Source organism: Python bivittatus, unplaced genomic scaffold (assembly GCF_059951505.1).
Source record: "Python bivittatus isolate LINGU-HERP-01145 unplaced genomic scaffold, Pbiv_v1 ctg000480_np1212, whole genome shotgun sequence".
Lineage (NCBI taxonomy): Eukaryota > Metazoa > Chordata > Lepidosauria > Squamata > Pythonidae > Python > Python bivittatus.
In genome coordinates this window covers 67,708,492-67,731,856 of record NW_028277075.1, presented here as the reverse complement: position 1 = coordinate 67,731,856, position 23,365 = coordinate 67,708,492, and the positions used below count along the sequence as shown (strand labels likewise).

Below are 23,365 nucleotides of genomic sequence, written 5' to 3'. Positions count from 1 at the left end.
TAGACATAGTTTTTCAAGCTTCAGGAAGCAGAAATGCCCATCTGTACTATGTATCTCATCATACACAGAGATCTGCATGAGCTATTCAAACTTACTATTTTTCCAGAGGAGCACAGTTTATCCCTGCTGCAGTTAAGTTGTTTGCAGCTAAAGCCCAAGCATAATTGCTATACGGGGCTCAAGTGGGACCACAGAACAGCTTGGTTACCTTAGAAAGAATTCAAACAAAATTTCTAAGAAACATCTTCCAGGTTACCCGCTGTGTTCCAAATGCTGTACTTTGACAGGAAGCAGGAGTCAGTAAACTCAAATCTAATCTCTGGATAAATATATTTACCTATTGGCTAAAATTACATTACAACCCCAGTGGACTGACCCATCTAATATTGGCAGATAGCTTCAACCCTCTTGGGAAATAGTTATCCAAAATAAACTAAGTCTCTATGGTTTCTCCAGTGATGCCATCTTGCCCTTATAATCAGTTCAAGCTAGATCAATGTTAAGATAAAAGATCTCAGATACAGAAGGCCAAACAGAAACTGCTGCATTTGCTCATAATATAATTGCTAATAACCAAATCTTAGCACCTAAATCAGCTTCATATTTATATCATATTACAGTCCCCAAATTCAGGAGAGCCTTATCTCTCGCCCTATTTCAGGTCTTCCCCACAGCTGTTTTGGAAGGGAAATATAGGAAAATCCATAAGAATCCCGATAATGCCCCTGTGACATGGGTGCCATAGAAACCACAGCCCACGTTCTTTTGTGTTATCAGTCCTACAGGGGCATTTGCCACCAGTTGATTACCACCTTTTATTTAAACTTCCAGGGCACTCTGATAATTTCTATCTGCATTATCTGTTAAACAACCAAGATAAATGTATTTCTTTAAAAGTAGCAAAATTCTTCTACATTATGTGTAAGCTTCATCCACAAATGGTCGCCAACAGCTATTGATGTTAGCTATGGCACTACCTGACCATTGCCTTGCCTGTGGCTCTTCCTTTTCTTCCTCAAGGTTATTCTCACAGCTCATAAAAGGTGGGCCTCTTTTATAACAAACAGGACTGGAAGTGTTTATTTGAAAGGAACAGGACTATCCCATCTCTGACTGCAGAGATTTATTACTAAGATTTATTAAAATTGAAAAAGTAACAACATATGAATCTAATGAATATTTTGGAAATTACTTTCAGATGAGGATATATATTATCTATTTATGTTACTCTGGGAACTGTAGGTTTGCTTGCTTTCTCATGTGTTGTGATGAACTGAAGTACCATTCCTCTTTGGAAGAGAGCTAGAAGAAAGATGGTGCCCAGCCTCCTTCCCTCCAACCCATTGCCTCAGTCTTTCCACCGCCACCAATTCCATCTTGACCGACTATCCACACAACCACTCTAATTCATTCCATCTACCAAGAGCAGGTTGCTGCTTCTCAAGCACTTCAACTGACCCACCTACCAATTCAACCAGTACAACATGCCATAGAAACCTCTTTCTTAACCTTCCATCCCCCCATAACCCATCACGGACATACTCCTCCTCAGACCTTCTCCCACAGCCACAAAAACATGTGGGGCTCCATCTCTCTGTCTTCTCTCTCCAGAGGATGCTCTCCAACAGCCTTTCATCCAGGAATTCCAGTGATAATTGTGCATCCTTCCTTACATTTTTCAAAGTTTGCTTCCTTCTCTCTCAATGTTGCAGAGATCATCCAATTCCACCTCAGGCTGCAGAAACCCCCAACAAAGCCTCCTCTAGTTCATCATGAGAAATTAATGAGAGGCTGCCATAGCAATCATATTTAGGGCAATATGCAAACTTGTAATACTATGTATTGGTTTCTGTATCAATAAAATCTAGAATAAAATGCAAGCAGTTATTTACCTCAAGGTTCTTAAATTTCTCAGCTTTGTCAGTGCTTTAAAGAAGTCTTCCATATATTTTTCATCCATACTCCACACGCTAAAGGAGAAAGACATTTCTGGTCAGAGACTGACATTTAGTGTTTCCAGTTCCTCTACTTTTCAAATACAATTGGCATTCTAGTCCATCTGTCAAGTAACCACAAACAAATATACTGATGTTGTAGTATGGAAAACCAGTAGTAGAGAAAGACCATTTTGTAAATGAAATGGTTATAGAGCATCGCTTGAAGGAATTAAGATTTGGCATGGCATCCTAGATACAAAGAAAAGGAATAAACAGAGAGATAATTATTGCCTTTAATTACAAACAAGTGGGACTGTCTAGATCGCTGGCTGAGCTTAATTTTATTTTAGGCAAACATCTCTGCTCCAACTGGCTATTCTGCACTCGGGCAGGAATGCCTTCTTCCCTCTGGTCACTGGTTACTCCCATTGTGGACATTTTTTTTTTTAGTTTTCTTAATTGTACAAAATCACTGGAAAGGCTGGACATTTATGAAAAAACAAGTTCATGGATGGAATAGTAAATGGTGGACCTATCTTTTTTTAGCAATGTGAAGTTGACAAGAGTGCTAGTACAAAAGGTCTAACTAGGTGTTGTCCGAGACCCCCCTCCCCAGAAGTGATGGATTCATGCTTGCTTCCCTAACACTGTTATGACTCTATCCGTCTTCTGAGTCAGGGGTTGAAGGGGGACCAGACCGATTGTCGGCTGGAAAAGGAAGCAGGAAATAAGGCACCCGTGACAGCTTCAGGGGACAAAGAGTCAGAGCAGATGAGGCCCAGTTCAGATATTGGGGGAACACATTCTAGCGGGGAGCCTAGTCAAGAACACACTGGGAACTACGAAGGACTGAGCAAAGGGAATCAGTACGCCTCCTTGAAAGGAGAGGGCGGCAAGGCACCTAATCAAGTCATGTCAGCCCATGGAGTTATATGAGAGCAGCTCCAGATCCTCCAGCCTCCAGATCCTAGGCCTTCAGACAACTCTGATGATACCAGTTAAAAGACAAGTTTTGAAGGTTAACTGCTCTGTTAGTCACTTTATTCCTGGGCAATTATCAAAAAGACAAAAATAAGGAAGGAACTTAAGAGTTTCAGAGAGCTGTTAGAAGAGACAAGAAGCAGTACAGGTACTCCTCAGGTTACAACAGCAATTGGGCTAAGGATTGCCATGGCTTAGTGATGCAGTTCTAAAGTGTGACATCATGTGACTGCATCACTTAGTGACAGCAATCCTGGAAGTCCCAGGAGGGATGACACGGTGCCACAGCCAGGTGGGGTTACGCAGGGAGGTGCTACAGGGCATGGGTGGGCCAGAGGAAGGGCCAACAGGGGCTGCAGGAGGGCTAGTGGAGGCTGCAGTCATGTTGGCAGAGGCCATGGGAGGGTAGAAGGGAACTGCAGGTGGGTCAGCAGGGGCCACAGATGGGCAGGGATTGACTGTGGGTGGCCACACATTACAGAGTGTGGGCAGGCAAGGAGTACTACTGAGTACAAGAGCCCTGGGATCTCATATTCTGTATATAATTCTGTATGCCGTCCTTGTCTTCGCCTTGCGGGCGGTTGGTTGCCCGGGTCCCACTGCTGCTCCTCCAGTCGCTGCTGCAGCTTGCTGACCCTTGGCCGTTCTTCCTGTTTCTAGCACCTTGAGCTCTGCTGGGTCCTCTGCCATCGCGTCTCCTACGCGGCCCGACCCAGTCTGCCTTGTGGTGCCGCCGAACCACACGGTCTTGGACGCCCAGTCGATGTGGGGGTTCTGGTGCTTTAGCCATGCCAGGCCTAGCACCAGTGCGTGGTCGGCCACCCGGGTAACTACAAACCGTAGCTCCTCCCAGTGGGCCCCGACCGTCATGCCGACCAGCTCAGTGCAATACTGCACCAGTCTCCCCACTGCCATTGATCCGTCCAACTGGCTGAATGCGATGGGCTCCCTGAGTCTCCACACTTGGAGCCCCAGTGCAGATGCCAGCACTGGGTGGATAAGGCAGCAGGTACATCCCGAGTCCAGCAGGGCCTCGATGTTCGCTTCCGCTTCCAATCTCACCCCCTTGAGGTGGACCCTGACCCGCATGGGTGAGCAGTCCCTGCTTCCCAGCGGGTCCTCATCCTGCGGCTCTGTTGGGGTGCGCCTCAGCGTAGATACCTGTCGTTTTCTGCTGGCTCGCTCTCTCCCTCTCGTGGAGCCAAACTTTGAAACGAGCCAGCCAGCTCCGCCATATGCCGCTCCGCAAGCTGCTGCCTCCTTCCGGGGTCAGTTGGGGTTTCTTGTAGCCGGAGGTCGCTAGGCCTGTCCTCTGGGCAGTGCGTCGGGGCGTCCTTCCCCAAGGGGCACTGCACCGCCTGGTGCCCCTTCCCTCCGCAATGGTAGCAGGCACCTGCCATTTGCCAGGCCTCTCCGTCATCGAGCCTCCGCCGTCAGCTCCTGCACCTTGCCTCCAGGACCACCTCATCATGGTTGGGTGGGGTTGGTACCTGGGCTCGGGTCCCTCGTTTAACCCTGCCCCAGGCAGCTTCCACCATCCCCGTCAGCCAGGTCCACTCCACTAGTGTCTCCGGGTCATCCCTGCTGAGTGCTCTCTCCGGGATCTCTGGTGGAGCCCATCCTGCGTGAGGAAGCAGGGTAGTTGCTCGAGATCCCCCGAGAACTTGCTCCTCGAGCTCCTCGAGCTCCTGAACCGGAGTGCCTCTGCAGCCCATCAGTCCTCCATTGCGCCTCCCGCAGGGCTGGCTGCTGCTGCCAGCCTGGACATGGGTCCCGCGCTGGCCCCTGCTTGTGCGCCGCCCTCTGTGGCTGCCCTCTGTAGCCAGCCAGGGCTCCGGGTCGGTGAAGCCATGCCTGCAGCATGTCCTGTATGGCTGTCAGCTGCTGCTGGAAGTCGCTCTCTATCCGGTTCAGCCTCTCTTCCAGCTCTCTGCTCCTGGACCCTGCGCTGTGGCTCCCTGTGACTCCATGTCTCGTCGACCCTTCGGGCCCCGTCCCAACACCGAACGACCACCTGGCGCCCCGCGAACTGGCCGTGGGTGCTGGTCCTCTTCTCTCACTCGGGATTGGCCCCACTGTCGCGACCACTGGTCTGGGCTCCTTGCCGCTCCGCGAGCTCATGCCCTCACCATTGCTGGCCATCTCCTGGCAAAGTTGATTGGGTCCTCTCGCGGTCTGGCTATGGGAAAAAGGTGAGCGCTCCTCGGTGTGTACCGGGTAGTGCTCAAAGGTGAACCCTGGCTTTATGTAAGGTTTACCCAGTTCGTCTCAGAGAAACTCTCGTGACACGTGTGTTCAGCAAAGAAGTTTACTCAAGCGTAACATAAGTAAGTACAGACAAAGCCAGGGATGGCTTGGCACATCTTACAATGTATTTTATAGCTTCTCCGTTCCCGCGTTTTGGCCGTTGCTTAGTTACAGATTACCTGCAGTAATCCCTTCGCCCAAATGGCAGATTCAGTCCGGTTCTTTTGTCCTCTTGATTGCCGTCTATGAGTTGTGCTGTTGTTGCCTTTGCTGGGTTTTCCTGTTTGCGCGTAAAGCCAGGAGTTCTCAATCGCATGCTGATTGCTTCACTCCTGAGCCTCTGTGCTCTCCTTTGTCTGCAGCGCTCGAGGGAAGCCTGCACTTATACAAAGTATCGCTTGCAGTTTCAGTTAAGCACCGCCACCTGTTGCCAATCAGTTCGCGGTTTTCACTTCCCCTTTTTAGCTCGGGCGGTAAAATTGACTAGGTGAAGCCGGGCAGCACTTTCGCCTTGCCATGCCGTGCCGGCTGAATCTGACACTGTAGTGGGCTCTTCAGGAGAAAACGCAGCAGGAGCAAATTACTGCAACAACTTGCAACCTTCCCTGCTGGCTTTCCCATTGACTTTGCTTATGCCAAGCCAGCAAGGAAGGGCACAAATGGCAATCACGTGACACAGCTTACTGCTACATAATTGCGATCCAGGCATCCTAGCACCTGGATCGCAATCACATGACTGCAGGGATGCTGTGACAGCCACAGCTGCAATGACCGGTTGTAACTCTGAATGGCCACTGAATGAATGGACGTAAGCTGAGGACTACTTGTATTACAACAATCTCTGTAAAGACATTGAAGATGGAAACAGACATGGAGAAACAAGGAAAGTTTTTCAAAAGATCCCTGAACTCAGGAATTTCCAACCTCAAATTAGTATGCAGTTGTTAAAGACAGTGTTGGGCTATGTATAAAATGATCACATTTTTTAAAATGGCATTATTCTATTATTTATTTAAATTTGTTACAGCCTCTTGGTCACAAAAGCAATTGCCTCTCTGTCCTTGAGCTGAGCTGAGCACTTCCTTGTGATATGACTATCAAGTTCTTAAGATCAAGAGGGACTGATTGGTGTTGGTCTGACCAATGGACAAGTGCTCCTTTTTAGTGAATAGTCCTTCCACACCCACCCAAGCCAAGCCATGTGTTGTCCCAACTGCTAAGGATTTGAGACCCCTCCTTAACTTAGTTGCCCAAAGACATTTATCCATACTACTAAGTGGCCTTTTTTCTAGCCTATTGTTATATTTAAGATGGCAGGTTAGAGAACAGTGGTGCCAGGATCATAAACTGAATTAAATGTTCATCAGACTTTCAAAAATACTTACTCATTTCCTAATGGAAATATTTCTTCCTCTCTCTTATTTAGAAATATACTAGCGCCTCCAACATGGAGATCCTCCAAATTCTGGCAGTGTTGTATACAATAGGCCAGGATCATCAATTCCATAACGGAATTGAAAACATAATCTACTGTAGTCACATTATACAATGCATTTTTTACAAAATTGTCATCTTGTGTCTCATATAAATAACTAAATATTTCTTCTTTCAGAATCCTTTCATTATTGTAATTTTTCAGCCAGGCTATTAAGAACTCCTTATTCTTAGGAGAAATTTTCCATCCAAATTCTTGTTTTAACCGTGTCATTCTTTTTTCTTCATTTAAAAAACCAAAGAGGAAGCGAACTGTCATTGTTAAATCACGCCTTTCATGTAGAGCCTGTTCTAATAGTGTCTGCAAATTTTTACTGAGATTTTCAGAAGGCTGCCTCTCTCCTTCTTCTAGAATATAAAATAAAGCAGCAAAAAACTCCTGGAAGCTTAAGTGAATGAAGCTGTAGGTTTGAATACAATCAATGTCCCTTTTGAAGATGCTCTCATTCAGAAAGAGGGGGAGGGAGTCTTCCTGATCTAAATTGTGCTTCTTGACGTCTTCTTCCATAAAGAGTATTTTCTGTTTCCAGATTCCTTCTGCAGCCAAAGAGCACAAGCCTTTCACATTTATTCGGACATCCTGCTTAGATTCTTTATGGTGAAACTTTAACAAACTGGAGAGATACAGCATATAGACTGCAGTGAGGGTGTATGTTGTCTTCTGGAGATCCTTGCCTCTCTCCATCTCTTGTTTCATCACGGTGCAGACAATCCAACACACAAGGGGAATTATGCACAGGGTAAAAAGGGTATCATTTTGTTTTACAAGTCCGAAAGCTAGTTTTGCGTGTTCTTCATTCTCAAAGAATCTGTGGAAGAAGTCCACCCTGTCCTCCACTGAAAATCCCAAGATCTCAGCACAACGCAAGCACTCCAAGCAACGCCTAAGAGGCTCTAAAGCTGTGGGTCTTGTTGTGATTAGGAGGTAGGATTCAGGAAGAAGCTTTTTTTTAAATAAACTGCTCAGAAGGATTCTCACTGGCTCCTTCTTCCAAGGGTCAGTACAAAGCTGGGCTTCAGGCTGATCAAATGAAAATCTTAATTCATCAAACCCATCAATTATAAACAGGAGCTTCTCTGGATCATTCAGTATCTCTTGAATTCTGTTTTTCGTTGCATGACTGTTGGGCCATTGTTTAGAAATTATTTCCACAACACTACTCTTCTCTGAGTCTGCATGGAGGTTCATCTCCCTGCAATGAATATAAAAAATGTAGTTAAACATGTCCTGATAAAGGTATTCAGAGGCCCAATCAAGCATAATTTTTCTTGCTGTCATGGTCTTGCCGATTCCTGCGGCTCCTTGCAACACAACCACTTGTGGAATTAGTCCATGTTTGTCAGGGCTAAATAGGTTTTCAATGGTGGCAGAAGAACTGGATCTCATTTTCATGATTTCAGCATGCTTTTTTCCCGAAGCCCTAATTTCATGCTCTCTTGCTTTTTCAGATCGATGACAATCTATGATGATTAGTTTTGAGTATCTCTCATTTAGATGCAAATCTTCACCAAGACAAGAATTAGGATCCTTTATTCTTTGAAATTTTATTTTAATATGCCTTTTGTAGCCTAAAAGAAGGACATAGTGCATAAGACATTAGAAGGCTTTAAAACAAGGCCTGCACAAGCTATTCTATGAAGCATTTTGCAAAACACTCGATGGATCTGCTCCTTGAAGATGCAAAGCAGTTTCAATGCTTGAAATCTTGGCATGGATGCTCGGAAGCTAACTAGACAGTTCCAGTGGGATAACTGGCACAATAAAGGTTGGCTTATTGAATGATTTGCACATGAGTACAAAAATACATTTTAGACAATAGAATCGTATGATCTTCCTTGCAGCAAACTGCAATTTAATTCTACTTAGAAATACATCTCATTTAAATAAATCTCTCTAACAGATTTACTCCTAGATAAGTTGTTATGCCATTTCAGTCTTAAACATTTTAGACTGTAAATTAGAATTGATTTTCAGAATATGATTTGGACCTGTAATGTGGCATTGAAACATAGGGTTGGATTTGTTCCTCTGAATTCACTGCTGTGTTGGCAAATGAATTTTCAGAATCCTTTGAAAAGTTTTAAGGCATGACTTTCCTTTGCTGTGATACTGTTTTCTCTTTCCTTATGTTAAACACTGCAAAAATCATCCTGGACTTTTCACCATTAGAGTTTTTTGGGTGACCAATATCTCTAACACATTCTTGCACAGTTGCAAGGGGGCAGGGGCAGGGGCAGGTGGGAATACACAACCAATGCAGAATTATCTTTGAACATAAATCAGTGATCCTTTGTGATGGATGGCATTAGTGGGGAAGATTCTGGAATGGGGCTTCAAGGTTGTCAGGAGCGGAGAGAGACATTCCAGGGCAAGCACTTCCTCAGCCTGCAACAAGACTGTGGAAATGCGAAGAGGAGGAGGCTGGCTGCTCCCTAGAGTCTCACAAGTATATTCACTAGTAGTTGTAGATAAGTTTAGTCTGGCGAGATTCTGTCTATTAGGTAATAGTCAATAAAGGAACTGTACTGCACTGGAAGGCCTCGATGTGGTTCTTGGGCTGACCCTGACATCAATCTCGCCAGACTCATACTCCCGCTGTGAGGGAGGAAATTTTAAGCATGGCTTCAGACCCCCAGGGAGCTCCGTTGACTCTGCAGCATCTGGCAGAGGCCTTGTTACAGCATCAACAAGAAATGGACACACAGATCAATAATTTGCGGACCACGATGATGCAATTGGCACAAGAACTCGGGCAGACCGCTCAACAAGCTGTGGCTGGACCACCGGTCCTGCTGCGTTCCCATAGAAGCATGCCTGAGAAGTATGGAGGAGAGGTGGATAAGTTACAAACCTTCCTGGCGCAGTGTGAGTTTTTAATGGACAGCAGGCCGGTGGAGTTTCCTACAGACCTTTGGGGTCCTTTGCACTGAATTTGCTAAAGGGAGCTGCTGCCAAATGGGCGACACCTTTGATAGAAGCTAACAATCTGGTGCTCAACAATTATCAGACCTTTGTCAGGACTTTTAGAGGGCATTTTGGAGATCCCATTTGGAGAAACACGGCCAGTTGGGACATTCGGAAGCTCAAGCAGGGCAACAGAAGTATAAGATTATACATTGCAGAATTTAAGCTGTGGGTGGGAGATGTCAACTGGAATGATGTGGCTCTCACTGACCCATTTTGGGAGGTGTTGGACCCAGAGTTTCAGAGTGAACTGATAAAACAGGGTGTCCCAAATACACTGGATGATCTTTATCAGCAGTGTGTGGTACCTGACACCAGGCTGGAGGACTTAAAGCACTATCAAGCTAGCAGGAGCCAAGGCGCCTTCCGATCTCCTCTCGCGGCTCTCCCTCCTCCTCCTATAGCAGCCGCTGATCCCAGAGAGGGAGAGCAGATGAAAGGCAGTCTCTGTGGAGGAGAGACAGAAGAGGAGGGATCTAAACCTTTGTTTTACTGCAGAGCCCCAGGGCATGTGGCAAGGGCATGCCCGGCCAGGAACATAGCGGTGAGAGCCATGCGCCAGGAGCAGACCTCAGCTAGGTGCACATTTGCAGCCACAGCACCAGAGCAGGGAAACTTGCCAGGTCCCTCTCCTCAGAGCTCGCAAGAGAGGCCATCAAGCAGATAAGGAGGGCTCATTCCGGAGACAGCAGGCAGGCATCTTTTCTTGTTCCCATTAAGTAACCTTAGATTCTGGCCGCAAGATAGACCTAGAGGCTCTTGTTGATTCGGGGGCTACCACTAATTTCATAGATATTCAGGCAGTGCAGAAATGGCAGTTGGTCACAGTAGATTTAAAGAAGCCCATGGAGGTAGAAACTACAGATGCCCAACTGTTTAAGATGGGTCCTGTGGTGCAGGTCAAGGTGCCGCTGCAGTTAATGGTCAATGACCATACAGAGCTGTTGCCCTTTATGTAACTACGTCCTTACAGGTGCCAGTAGTGTTGGGCACCTCCTGGCTTAAGCTTCACAACCCTACTATAATAGGAGTGCAGGGACGCTCTCATTTGCCTCTCCTGACTGCAAGTACCACGAGGCACAGGGAGCCATTCTCTCCAGTCACAAGAGAAACATCCAGACAGAGGGAGGGGGTTTACCTGCCAGATGTTTTTGGAGAGGAGACAGCTATTGCAGTACCACGCCCCCCCATGGAGACTGTGATTGCACGATTGATCTGAAGCCAGGGGCAAAGATTCCAGTCAAGCGGCAATATCCCATGTCTGCCAAAAAGTTAGCTATTCTCAAGGAATACCTGGATGTGAATCTAAAGAAAGGTTTTATCACAATCACCAGCTTCAGCTCCCACATTTTTTGTGCCTAAGAAGCCAGACCCACAGACTTCGGAGAAAGGGTCTAGAGGAGGAGCCCCCATGCACACCGTCCTTTGCCACGGCTTTGCCATGATAATGAGACAGATGGCCACGGGGGCGTTTTCAAAATGCTTCACAGGACTCTAAGAGAATATTGGTGGCCAAAGATGTCTGCAGACTTTAGAGACTATGTGGCATCTTGCCACATGTGCAGATGAGCTAAGCCCCTCCGTGGGAGGCCAGCTGGGCTTTTGCAGCCATTAGACACCCCTCCTCAGCCTTGGGATATAGTTTCAATAGACTTTATCAATGACCTGCCACCGGTGAAGGCATATACATCTATATTAGTAGCGATAGACCTATTTACTAAGGTGGCTCATTTTATACCATGCAAAGGACTGCCTATACCATAAGCCACAACACAGCTCTTTTTGGACCACATCTTTAGGTATAGAGGGATGGTTAATTGAATAATAAGTGACAGAGGTAGTCAGTTCTCTTTTAAGTTCTGGAGGGCCCTTTTCCAGTTGCTGAAGGTCTGCATTCACATGTCTTCCGCTCACCACCTTGCTATGAAAGGAGAGGCGGAGAGGACTCACCAGGTGTTGCAGCAGTATTTGAGGCGCTACAGCAACCACAGCCAAGGCAACTGGACCGCTCTTCTTCCCTTGCCATAGTTCTCATATAATAGTTCAGTGCACTCCTCAACTGGAATGTCACCATTTCAAGCGCTGTATGGTGTAACCCCTCAAGTGTTGCCAACAGCTTTTCGGCAGGGTGCAGTGCCAAGCACAGCACAGTTTCTCAGCAGCAGGCAGCACAGGAGCTATTGAAGGAGCAGCTGTCAAGGACGAAGGAGGTGTACAAGAGAGCAGCCGATGTGCGCAGGCAGAGGGGCCCAGAGACTTCAGTGGGTGACAAGGTGTGGCTTTCTAATTTCCACCAGGCCATCTAAGAAGTTGGACTCTAAATTTGTGGAACCTTTTAATGTCATTCAGCAACTGAACCCGGTGACCTTCCATTTGCAACTACCAGCTTCGATAAAAGTCCATCCTGCTTTTCACCATTCCTTGCTAGTCAAGGAGGCCCCACCAAGTGCCTTGAGGTCCCATATCCCCCTACCCCCCCCCCCGATCATAGTTGAAGGGGAAGAGGAGTATGAGGTGGAAGCAATTTTGGACTCCCGAATGAGGGGGAAGGGGATTCAATATCTGATTCATTGGAAGGGCTACCCAGAGGCAGAGTGTTCCTGGGAGAATGCAAGGAATGTGCACGCCCTGGAGTTGGTCCATGACTTTCATCACCATTTGCCTGGCAAACGAAGACCTTGCGAGCTTCCCGAGTCTCTGGCCTTTCAGGAGCAGGAAGAGGAGGTCAATGGTGCAATTGTGGAAGGTTTGGTGGGGGCCATGGGGCTGGAGAGGCCGGGAGCAGAAGGTCCTCAGCCTTAAACTTCTGGTTTGCATTTCCAACAGGGGAGGGGGGCTGATTCTAATAACGATGTAGCTGTTTTGCAGAACCAACAGCCTGAGCTGGGGAGGTGCCAGGGAGCCCGGAGAGAAGCAGCACACCTGTGCTTTCATCTCTACCAACGCTGCCCAGCTACCATGAGAACTCAGGGGGAGTCTGACTTTGAAGGGGGGGGGGCTTGAGCGGGGAAGATTCTGGAATGGAGCTTCAAGGTTGTCAGGAGGGGGGAGGGACATTCCAGGGCAAGCACTTCCTCAGCCCGTAACAAGACTGTGGGAATGCAAAGAGGAGGAGGCTGGCTGCTCCCTAGAGTCTCACAAGTATATTCACTAGTAGCTGTAGATAAGTTTAGTCTGGCGAGATTCTGTCTATTAGGTAATAGTCAATAAAGGAACTGTACTGCACTGGAAGGCCTCGATGTGTTACTTGGGCTGAACCTGACATCCTTTGAATAATTGTTGGCTTACCGGATGAATCTGGCCTTTGGTGAGGAACAACATCTGAAATGGAAAATAGACTGGAATGTATTTACTTATTTATTCACCCCATTTATTAAAACCACCACCTTTCCCCAAACAACTCTGGGCTGTATAGCACAAAGAAAAAAAAATGAAGCAAAAAGAAGTATTCCTACAGAAAAATTATATACATGCATGTGTAGATACATAAAGACAAAAATGTACAGATGAGCACACACAGCCAAATGGAGCTGAATGCCTGATGAAATAAGGAGGATTTCCCAATGTCCCAAAATACAAAAAGAGAAAGTGCCATTTGGACCTCTGGGAGAAGCAAGTTTCCTAACACAGGGTCTGCCCCAGAGAAGGCCACCCACCTCATCCAAGTCCCATGAGCCTCACTGCGAGGATTAGGCAAACAGAGGATACTGTGGCAAGGCAGCGATTGTACCGTAAGAGCTGTATATGAAATCGCTAACACTCTGAGTTGGGCCTGGCAGCTAATAAGAAGTCAGGCCAGCAACTTCAACATGGGTGTTACTCTGCAAAGGCAGGGCAGTCCCATCAGCAACCTCTGCATTATAGAGCAACTGAAGCTTCTGGATTATCTCCAAAGGCTCTATCATTTCGTGTGTGTGTCCTAGTCCAACTACGGGCTAATCAGGGTGTGAGTTAAAATCTCATTAATCCTGGCTGAGGCACGACCATGACTGGCACACCAGGCAAAGCCGGGCAAGGATCCAGCTGGCCAATGTTTTCACTTGATCTTTACACAGGAGCTGTGACTCCAGGAGCACCCCCAAGTCATGGATAAAGGCCTTCAGGGAGAGCATGACCTCATCTAGAATAAGTACCAGGCCTGGAGTTACTGGAAAGCCCAGGTGCTTACTGACAAGGAACACAGTTTTGGAAGGGTTTAGTTTGACCTTGTCCCATCTCCCTCTTCAAACCTCATCCAGTCATCAGATGCCAGTTCTGGCTGTCAGGGGCATTTCTTTTCAGCTCAGGGTGCAAAGTGTACTTGGACATTGTCAGTTCTAATGACACCTCACTATTACAATGATCTCACCCAACAGCTTCATTCAGATGTTAAATATTATAGCAAAAAGTACTGAGTTCTGTAGCACTTCCTATAGGAATGGTTGTGAAATCAGGCACACTTCCCCTGTGATTCCTGACTTGAGCTACTCACTCAGGTAAGAGTGGAACTACCATAAAATGATGCTGCCAGCACAAGCCCTGGCAGACGGTCCAGAGGAGACCAAGGAAAATGGTTTCAAACGCTGCCGAGAGATCTAATAGGACCATCAACCAGAATGACCAATAATGTTTCTCTTTCATGACTAGGTCTGACGTATGATTGGCTTGGATCCAGTTAATCCCTTACTCTTTAATACCTCCCTAACTTTCCCTAAAAAAGGGAGGGGGGGTTGAAGACTGGAGAAAAGTTGAGAGCAACTTCTTCCAGAAGGAGGACAAGGCCTTCTCTCTTGAACTGACAAATGGAAAATCCTTCTGAAGTCAAGATGTAAAAAGGCTGAAAATGATCTTTCGTCTCAAATCAGTAATCAGGGCAGTGAATGCCTGCAGTGACCACCTTACCCTCGTTAACCTTTCTGTGGCCATGTTGTGCCCCAACTGAAATTTCCAGATTGTCTTGGAAAGGAGGCTATTACATTACACCCCTTCCCACCCTAAGCTGAAACTCACAAATAACTGAGCCAAGATCCAGTCTAAAGATACAGCTGCAGTTGCTTCACCATCCTATACAAGTCAAAAGCCCTTTTGGCCACCAGTTGAGCTTTCCACTTAAGGGAGAGTCCAAGTGAGCTCGCAGAGTCAGCACATATGTTTTCTGAGGAGGGCCTTTAAGACAGGCTCTAAGCCCACACCCCAAATATTCAGTTTCCCTACTCATAAGATTGTCTGAAGGAGATCTACCGGGCTTCTAGGCTCAGCATACATCACAAGAAGGCTTGTCTGTCTGGGTCATTTGCCAGCCCCTGCCCCCAGTTTTCAGACGGACCGTGGGCCTGCCTCAGTGCTCCTGGGAGAGAGAATGATGATCTTTTGTCTTTGGCTCCATGTGACATTAGATGCCCTGAGATCTCCCTCACTAGCAGCACCACCTGTATCATTTCCTTTCAACACACCTAGAAATATGGTTAGAAAAGACAGGGACTTAACCCAGTTTTAATAAGACCTCCCTTAACTTTAGACCTATGGACCAAATTTGTCTGAACTTGGCTTATCACTTTACTTTGACAGTAATAGGAAAAATCAAAGGTGGAGTGATAGAGCAGATGCTTTCTTGCTATTAGATTCTAGGCTCAATAAAATTAGCATCTCAGATTGGCAGGCAAAACCCCCATCTGAATTCCCAGGGAATCACGGACTATCCAAGTAGACAAGAGTCAGAGAGACCAAATTCAGCAACTTCTTCAATCCAGATGGGCCTTAATATCCAGACTGTCCTCTAAAATGGGAACAGTATATTATGTGATATGTTGGCTTTTACCTCTTGGTGTATTTTCTTTGAGATTTGCAGCAACATTTCTTATATTGGCTTTTTCAAGGGCACTAATGCAGACTTCCAGAGCAAGATCTTCTCCATAATTATGAATCATGAGATCTACAACTTTTCGCTTATCAGCTTTCTCCAAACGACCTCTAGGAATGTTGGGTTTTCCATCATAGTCAATGTCTTCTAGCATCCACTTAAATTCTTCAAACTGATCCTCAAGGAGCTGATCCAATGCTCTGTAAAGTTTTACTTTCACATGGCTGTCCATGTTGAGTACTATGGGTTATATCTGACCTAAAATTAAAAGGAAACAGTTACAAGATATTGTTCTTAGAAAATACAGGTTGAAGTTTATAGTCTCTTCTATCTTCACACTGAGGGTGATAGCACATTCACAAATGTATGCTACCTATAGCATAATAGTTTTAGAACAGAATATTTTCAAAGAAATAAGTTCTTAAAATGACAGTTTTTGCAAAGGCAAGATACACTGGTAGGACAGTGCCATCAAAGTGGGAAGGACCAATGCAAAAAGTATTGTTTATTTTTTAAAATAATATTTTTATTAAAAGTCTGCCCGTCCCATCAGATCTGGCAGAGAAGGCATGCTGCAGATCCCGTTTGCTAGAGAATTACTTTTGGCGAATCCCACGAGGCTGGTCTTCTCTGCTGTGGGGCCCACCTTGTGGAATCTTCTCCCCCCAGAAGTGAGATTAACTCCACCCCTCTTAACATTCCACAAGTCCTGGCTATGTCATCAGGCCTGGTGCTCCCAGGGGGCCAGGCAGATTTTACAATGGCTCCATTATTACTTTTATCCCCTCCTATCTTGTGTGTTTTTACAGTTTTTTTACAGTTTTTTTTAAGTGTAGTTGTTTTTATTTATTTTCTTAATTATTGTACACTGCCCAGAGTCATCTTGTGTGAGATGGGCGGTGATATAAATATGATAAATAAATAAATAAATAAATAAAAAAAAAGTTTTGACTGCAGTGATAAAAGATACAGGTAGTCCTTACTATCCAACCATTCATTCAGTGAATCTTTGAAATTATGATTGCGCTGAAGGGTTATGTGTAAACTGAATAACTATTGAATGAAGGATTACATGATTATTAAGAAAAAGGTGTATGTGTAAAATGTTGAGAAAAGGGACCTCGTGTAAAATGATAGCCAGAAGGTTGAGAAGGGGGCTTTGTGTAAACTGATACCTGCTGAGGAGAGGTCAGGGGGAAAGGAATGTCAGGAATGTTTATAGTAGGTGACTGACCAGAAAAAGAGAACCAAACCATATAAGGGCATGAGAAAAAACCTCATCTTCATCATAATGTTAATTAGTTCTGCCCTTTTAAGAATACTATAAAAGGCTGTGTTTTTGTCTCCGAGGGTGTGCCACCCTGCTCTCTCTTGGTGCATGGTGTGAGCACCCAGACCTTTGCTTGGCCAAATAAAACACTGTTTAGAGAAGTCCCTGCTTGAAATCTTTTGTTTTGTGCTGTTGATTGATTTCACGTTTTCTGGGTAGCTGTGAACCTTACATTTTTGGCGCCCGAACAGGGACTTGATGAAGGCAATGTCCCCCCCCCCCCCCACCTCAGAGCCCCGTTGAGGTTCTGCCTTCAGTGACAACTCACAGGGGAAACCGACCCAGACCGGTAACGAGATCATGAGCGCTCCTGGACCTTTTGTTTCCAGCGACCTCGTGCCGGGTGGGGCCGGCAGACCCTGATTCGAGTCTGAACCTGAATGTTAAGGGACTTCTTGATCTTCATTGGACAGGTTGTGAGAATCCCTTCGGTGACGCAGTAGAGGTTTTGGCGCCCACGGTGTAAGTATTTTGGGGAGCTGGTTAATACTTCAGAGGGAAGTATTGGGGGGAGTGCTGAGTGAGTGCGTGTATCTGAGACGCGGGAAACGTCCCCTAGGGATCTGCGTGCAATGTGAGATTTGAGTGACTGGTGAGAAATCAAAGCTCCATGTGGATCCCCATATAGGAGAGGACCTGGCCAGTCCCTAGCCCATCAGATTGGTCCGAGAAATCCTCCCCGTGGGTTGTGGTTAGCCAGTTTGGCTGTCAGAAACCGCAAGCAGGAGGGCGTTGGTGCCTCGAGTGGGGGAAAAGGCCCCGGCCCGAGAAATCCCTGGAAAGGGAGGGCATTTGAATGCCTTGAACGCAACTGTTGTAAGTGGCTCCTAGAAATCTCCTGGGGATCATGAGTATTGGCCTGAGAGAGGGGGAGGGGTTTTTTTTTTTGACTTACTTAGTCTGGATCTTGCCAGTCTTTAAACAGCCAGTGCCTGCTGGTAGACTGGGGTATTTTAATTCCTGGAGTGGTGCCTTTAAATGACCAGCGTCTGCTGGCAGGCTGTCACAGCCGAGGAAGAGACCAGATCTGGGTGAAAGACGACTCCTCCCCCGGTGGCCAATAGTAACAGTCACGATGGGAAATAAAATTTCCTGCCTGTCCAAAAGTCAGAGCCTAAGTGTAGGAATTAAGAATTTATGTACCCCCTTAGATTGTGTCTTGTCTCACTGGAATATCCTAAAACTGAAGACCTTTTGTAACTCCTTTTGGCCAATGTATTTCTTGGGATTCAGGCAACCTCCCTGGTGGTGGTGGGGGGACCCTGAATCTGGAAGTTTTAACTAATTTGTCTAATCTTTGGCCACGGAGGGGAAGTCAGAAGAGGAACTTTACACCAGGTTTTTCTTTTGAGAATTTGCCCCCCCCCTTCGCCATTTCAGCCATTGAGGGATATAGTTGAACGTGCCAGTCCGTCCCACATCAGAGTGGGTCAGTTTTATGGCCGCTCTGTCTCTGCAACGTCTACAATGGCACCCCTCTGGCAAGTTCCCTTGGGGGATAATTTAGTTTTTGTACAGTGATCTTTTTAATGTGGTAAATTTGTGTTGTTATGTGTGGTGGGAAAACAAACAAGTTGCATGGCCCCAGGATGGGTCTAATGACTACTTCCAGTGGCATGCTTTATGTGAATATGTAAATACTGAAAATGGAATAGCAAAGGGGGTATTGACTAAGACGTGGGCTGGACAGAGAGAGTGGCTTTCTTATCCAAATTATGGACCCAGTAATCAGAGGATGGCCAGTTGTGTACAGGCAGTTGCAGCCACTGCTATTTTGGTGCAGGAGAGCAGAAAGCTAACATTGTGGGGGAGCTTTAATTGTAAGCACCCCTCACCAGGTCAGGGCTATTCTGCATCAGAAGGCAAGGAGATGGCTGACTGACTCAAGGGTCCTAAAGTATGAAGCCATTTTGATGGAAAAACCAGACTTGATCTTGATTACAGATCCAAATGTGAACCCAGCCCAGTTCTTAGCCAATGAACATGAAAATGAAAGAGAACTAGAACACTACTGTGTAGATGTAATTGAATTACAAACAAAAGTCAAACCAGACCCTGTAGAGGAGGGATGCCACCTATTTATAGATGGATCTTCTAGAGTAATAAAGGGGAAAAGGCAGAATGGATATGCTGTAATTGATGGTAGAGAGAGAGTGGTACTGGAAGCAGGGAGGTTACTGACTCACTGGTCTGCACAGACCTGTGAGTTATATGCACTTAAGCAAGCCCTCCTGCTTCTAGAAGGACAACAGGGTCTACTTCTGCTTCTAGAAGGACAACAGGGACAACAATCTATACTGACTCTGAATATGCCTATGGTGTAGTGCACACTTTTGGGAAAATCTGGACAGAAAGAGGGTTAATGACCAGTAAAGGAAAGGGATTGGTGCATGAGGGCTTGATAAAGGAAGTAATGCAAGCCCTTATGCTACCAACAGAAATAGCGGTAGTGTATGTTGATGGACATCAGAAAGGAGGTAGTTTTGAAGCAGTGGGAAATAATTTAGCAGAAATGCAGACATTAATGCTACCTAGAGAGGTAGCGATTGTGCATGTGAAAAATCTCAGAAAAGGAAGGAGGGGTCTGGTGATAAGAAAAAGATGATTCAATACTGATGTTTTGTGTGAACTAAAGAAAATATCAGACCCCGGCTCTATTTTGGCCAAGGTTTGGGTCAGATAAAGATTGGGTATGTCAGACTTTAAATATATATGTGAATATCAAGAAACCTTGGTCCCAGGAGGAATCAGACTATGCCTCCTGTTGGGTAGGGAGTTCTAATGGAACTGTTTGTGGTGAAAAGTAAAACTGAAGGTAAACAAGTAGAAGTAAAAAAGGAGAATTCTGGGAGCCACTGGATAATTTCCCAGCTCCCCATAATCCTCCTTGGGTCGCAAGACCTCCAGAAACATCACCATCAAATCAGGAGGGGCAGAGCGTGGATAGACCTGAAACAGCTACGGCCCCTTTGTATCCAAGATTGCAACAAGAGTTAAGACAATGCCAGACGGATTTAATTAATTTCCCCTGGCGTCTGGAACTAAGAACATTGAGAAAAATACAATGTGTCCCTTAAGAGAAGTACCTATGGGACAGGGGCAAATTGGATATGTAAGTGCCCCTTTAAGTGGCTGCAGAAGTAAGGAATTTTAAAAAGGAAATGAAGAATCTTATAGAGGATCCAGTTGGATTGGCAGAACAATTTGATCAGGTTTTGGGGCCAAATTTATATACTTGGTCCTAGTTGACGTCCTAGTATTTGAGATACAACAGGAAAAAGGAGAGGCACCCTCAGCGTTTTTATAGCGTCTGAGAGATCGTGAGGAAATATTTTGATATGAATCCAGAGGACCCAGTAAATCAAAGTTTGTTAAAAATCCATTTTGTTACCAAAGCATGGCCTGATATTCAGAAAAAGATTCAGAAAATAGATGCTTGGGATAAGAGACCACTTGAAGAATTGTTAAAAGAAGCTCAGAAAGGATTTGTTAAAAGGGAGGTGAGGTGTTACACACGCTGCTCCCAGGTTTGGCTTATGGTCATCCACTCACCCACTCACAGCCTGTTGAGGCACAAGAGGTTCTTTGTAATACACGGAGACCCAGTGAATTTAAAGTAACAGTAAAACTCTACTGGTTGCAAGGTACATTTGTTCTTTCTCATACACACACACACACACACACACACACGCTCATCCACACTTACCCAGGTCCTCCCCAACTAGGCTGCCAGGCACTAGCTAGAGGAAGGGAAGCAGCTAAGTCTGGATCCAAAGGTGACTCAGAGTGGGCGGGCTTTGGGACCCGTTTTATCCCCAAAGGTCCTTGCTGGGTTGATTTACAAGTTGACGGGATTGGGGTGAGGGTTTCCATGTGCTCAGGGCCAACTTCTTTTGTCTGGTTCAGGTCCTTTGTTTCCTTAATGACTTGCTTCCTTCTTTAACTCCCTGAAGGGATCTTACAGATATGTTTCTTAGCTTTTTCCTCTCTGCTTAAGTGCCTGATTCATTTTTAGGCTATGGCAGCTTCAGCCTAATCTTGAAGGGCATTATTTTAATACACAATTTTATACTCTCTCTATATATTTCACATAATGTATAAACATACATGTAACAGTGCACTCTATCTTACTTATAAAGGGTTAACTTGCTTTACAAAGAGCACAGCATTCCCCCCACCCCATTTCCTTTAGAAGCAATTAGCCAGATGCCTGACTGCCTTTGAAGCCATAAATTAGCTCATTACAGGCTGGTACCAGGCAAAGAAAAGTGGCAGAAGAAGTTTCAAATTCCAAAGAAGAGATAAGGACCGACATGGGGTGTTTCCTTGGTAACCAGAAGAAAAAAGTTAAACTTAGATTCACCTCTTTAGGACCCACCTTTACTCCTCCTTAGACCATCCCAAAAATCCCTTGTATGGGCATGAGGGGATGTACTATCTGAATGCATTTGTAACTGTCTATAAATTCCTGATGTTTGCTTTTGGAAGGTGTGATTCAATCAGCATTCATTGCCACTATGTTGATTGGGTTCACCCAGATGTGTCTTGGCCAAAATATATCTGTTTACTTTCAAGGAATCTCAAGTTCTATTTGGTTCTCTGAACTTGGGTAAACAAATAAGCAAAGGCGAGTGCCTAACAGTCTCACAGAGGGGAGAGAGAGTCATTCCCCTGATGACATCTGGGGATGGTGAATAGGGGAGTCAGGAGTTTCTTAAGGTCCCACCAAGAACCCTTGAAAAATTTAAAGGCGGGACCTCAGGAGGAAGAATTGGTGCATAAATTAAAACAAAGTTTGATTACTACCCTCGTGTTGGCTTTATCGTCCCTAAACAAGCCCTTCCATCTGTTTGCCATGGTGAACAGAGGAACAGCTTTAGGAGTCGTAGCTCAAAAATGGAGAGGTAAGTGACAACCAGGGGCCTATTTTAAAGCAGAAAGTTAACTTTTGGAGGTGCATTGGTGGTAAGCACCCCCACCAGGTCAGTTAGAACAATTCTAACTCAAAGGGCAGGCAGGTGGCTTACAGATTCAAGGATTCTGAAATATGAGGCGATTCTGATGACTGATTCCTGCCTCAATCCAGCCACCTTCCTGTGGAGAGGAGAAACAGAGAACCAAGATCTTGAACATGATTGTTTATATGCAATTGTTAATGGGGAAATGGGTTCTCCTAGATGGAAGAGAAATGGTAAATAAACAAATTATGAGAGAATTAATGGCAATGTTACATCAAGGAAGCCAAAGGGTGGGGGGCACAAGCAATGGATGATCTAATGCTTAAGAAATATGGTTGTGTTGGAATATATACTGGGGTTGTCCTCTTTATCTTTTCTCAGAAATAAAGGTCTTCTAGCACAAACACCACCCTTAGAATTTGCAGTCCACAATATCCAACCAGGAGACTGGGTCCTGATCAAGTCCTGGAAAGAGTCCACGCTGCAACCAGAGTGGGGAGGCCGTTCCAAGTGCTCCTAACCACTGAGACATCTGTAAGGACAAAAGAAAAAGGGTGGACCCACTGCACCAGAGTCAAGGGCCCAGTGGAAGAGCCAAAACCTGAGTGGGCAATCCAAACCTTAAGAGGACCCGATGGACCTTACGTTCCAGAGAAAATAAAGTCATGCTGGAGTATGGTGTCCTGGGGATGGGGTTTTGTACTATTAGTCATTATCGGGTTGATTGTGGTTTTCTGTGTGCAACGTCAGTTCTTCTGTGGGGAAGAAGTGAAAGAGGAAACAGATCGTGTGGAAACGACCAATGTGTAAGAATGTGTATTTTGTGATTGTAAGTGTATAACTAATTGTTGTTGTGCTCATTCTGTGGATTGTTGTGTGGTACATGTTGAGTGTACCAAGGGGAGTGTGATAATATAGATTTAAATACTATCATTGGGGAGAAAAATGAGAATTGTGAAAATGTGGAATTATTTGATACTTCCTCTGAGCCTGATGTTGAGTCAAACTCAGGGTAAGAAGGGGAATGAAGGGATAAAGATTAAGTGCAGATATAGGAAACCAGTAACCCCCAGGTAATTCAATTTGATGCTTGCAAAGTACTAGAGTGTACTGGTCTTGAAGGGGGTCTTATTACTCACAGAGAGCTCAGAACCTCAGATAAGATTCTGTGTGTTGTGGAAGATAAATTAGGTTGTCCATGGGAAACCAATTCCACATATGACCCGGGAAGGGGGGACTAACTGCAAAGCTTTATAGAAAGCCTGCCAGTCCCTGGTGTGAGAAATATGAATGTAACCCTGTGATAATATCTTTCATATTAGACCCTGAAAGGCCTACTAAATCTAATGGCACACTTTTTGGGATGGAAGTATGGATGTCCTTAAGGTTACACAGGACAACACTAGTGCAAGGTTGTTGTTTCCAGATAATCATAGAACAGAGGCAGACAGTTGGACAACCAGACCCAAGATCTAAGGTAAGATTAACTAGTGATCCAGTAGGAGTAAAAATAATTGAGGTAACTGATCTGCAACAAACTACTGAAATAGAGACAGAGTATGGAGATGCAAATGTCTGGGTAGAATGGGTCAAATATACAGTAAAAAGCTTAAA

The 23,365-nt window shown here is 45.4% G+C and overlaps 1 protein-coding gene across 3 annotated transcripts in view; it reads right to left on the bottom strand.

Annotated features, from left to right (window-relative positions):
* LOC103063075 (NACHT, LRR and PYD domains-containing protein 12-like) overlaps positions 1-23,365 on the bottom strand; it is a 56,160-nt gene that overhangs the window by 19,007 nt on the left and 13,788 nt on the right. For 2 of the 3 annotated variants that reach the window (XM_088146162.1, XM_088146163.1), the window contains exons 2-5: positions 15,422-15,721; positions 12,913-12,945; positions 6,551-8,228; positions 1,893-1,970 (exon numbers count right to left, since the gene is read on the bottom strand). In XM_088146162.1, the coding sequence (XP_088002288.1) occupies positions 1,893-1,970; positions 6,551-8,228; positions 12,913-12,945; positions 15,422-15,695 (2,063 nt within the window). In that variant the 5' untranslated portion in view covers positions 15,696-15,721. Of the gene's footprint in view, positions 1-1,892; positions 1,971-6,550; positions 8,229-9,932; positions 9,990-12,912; positions 12,946-15,421; positions 15,722-23,365 lie in introns of those variants that run through there. The other variant, XM_088146164.1, reaches the window with a different exon arrangement.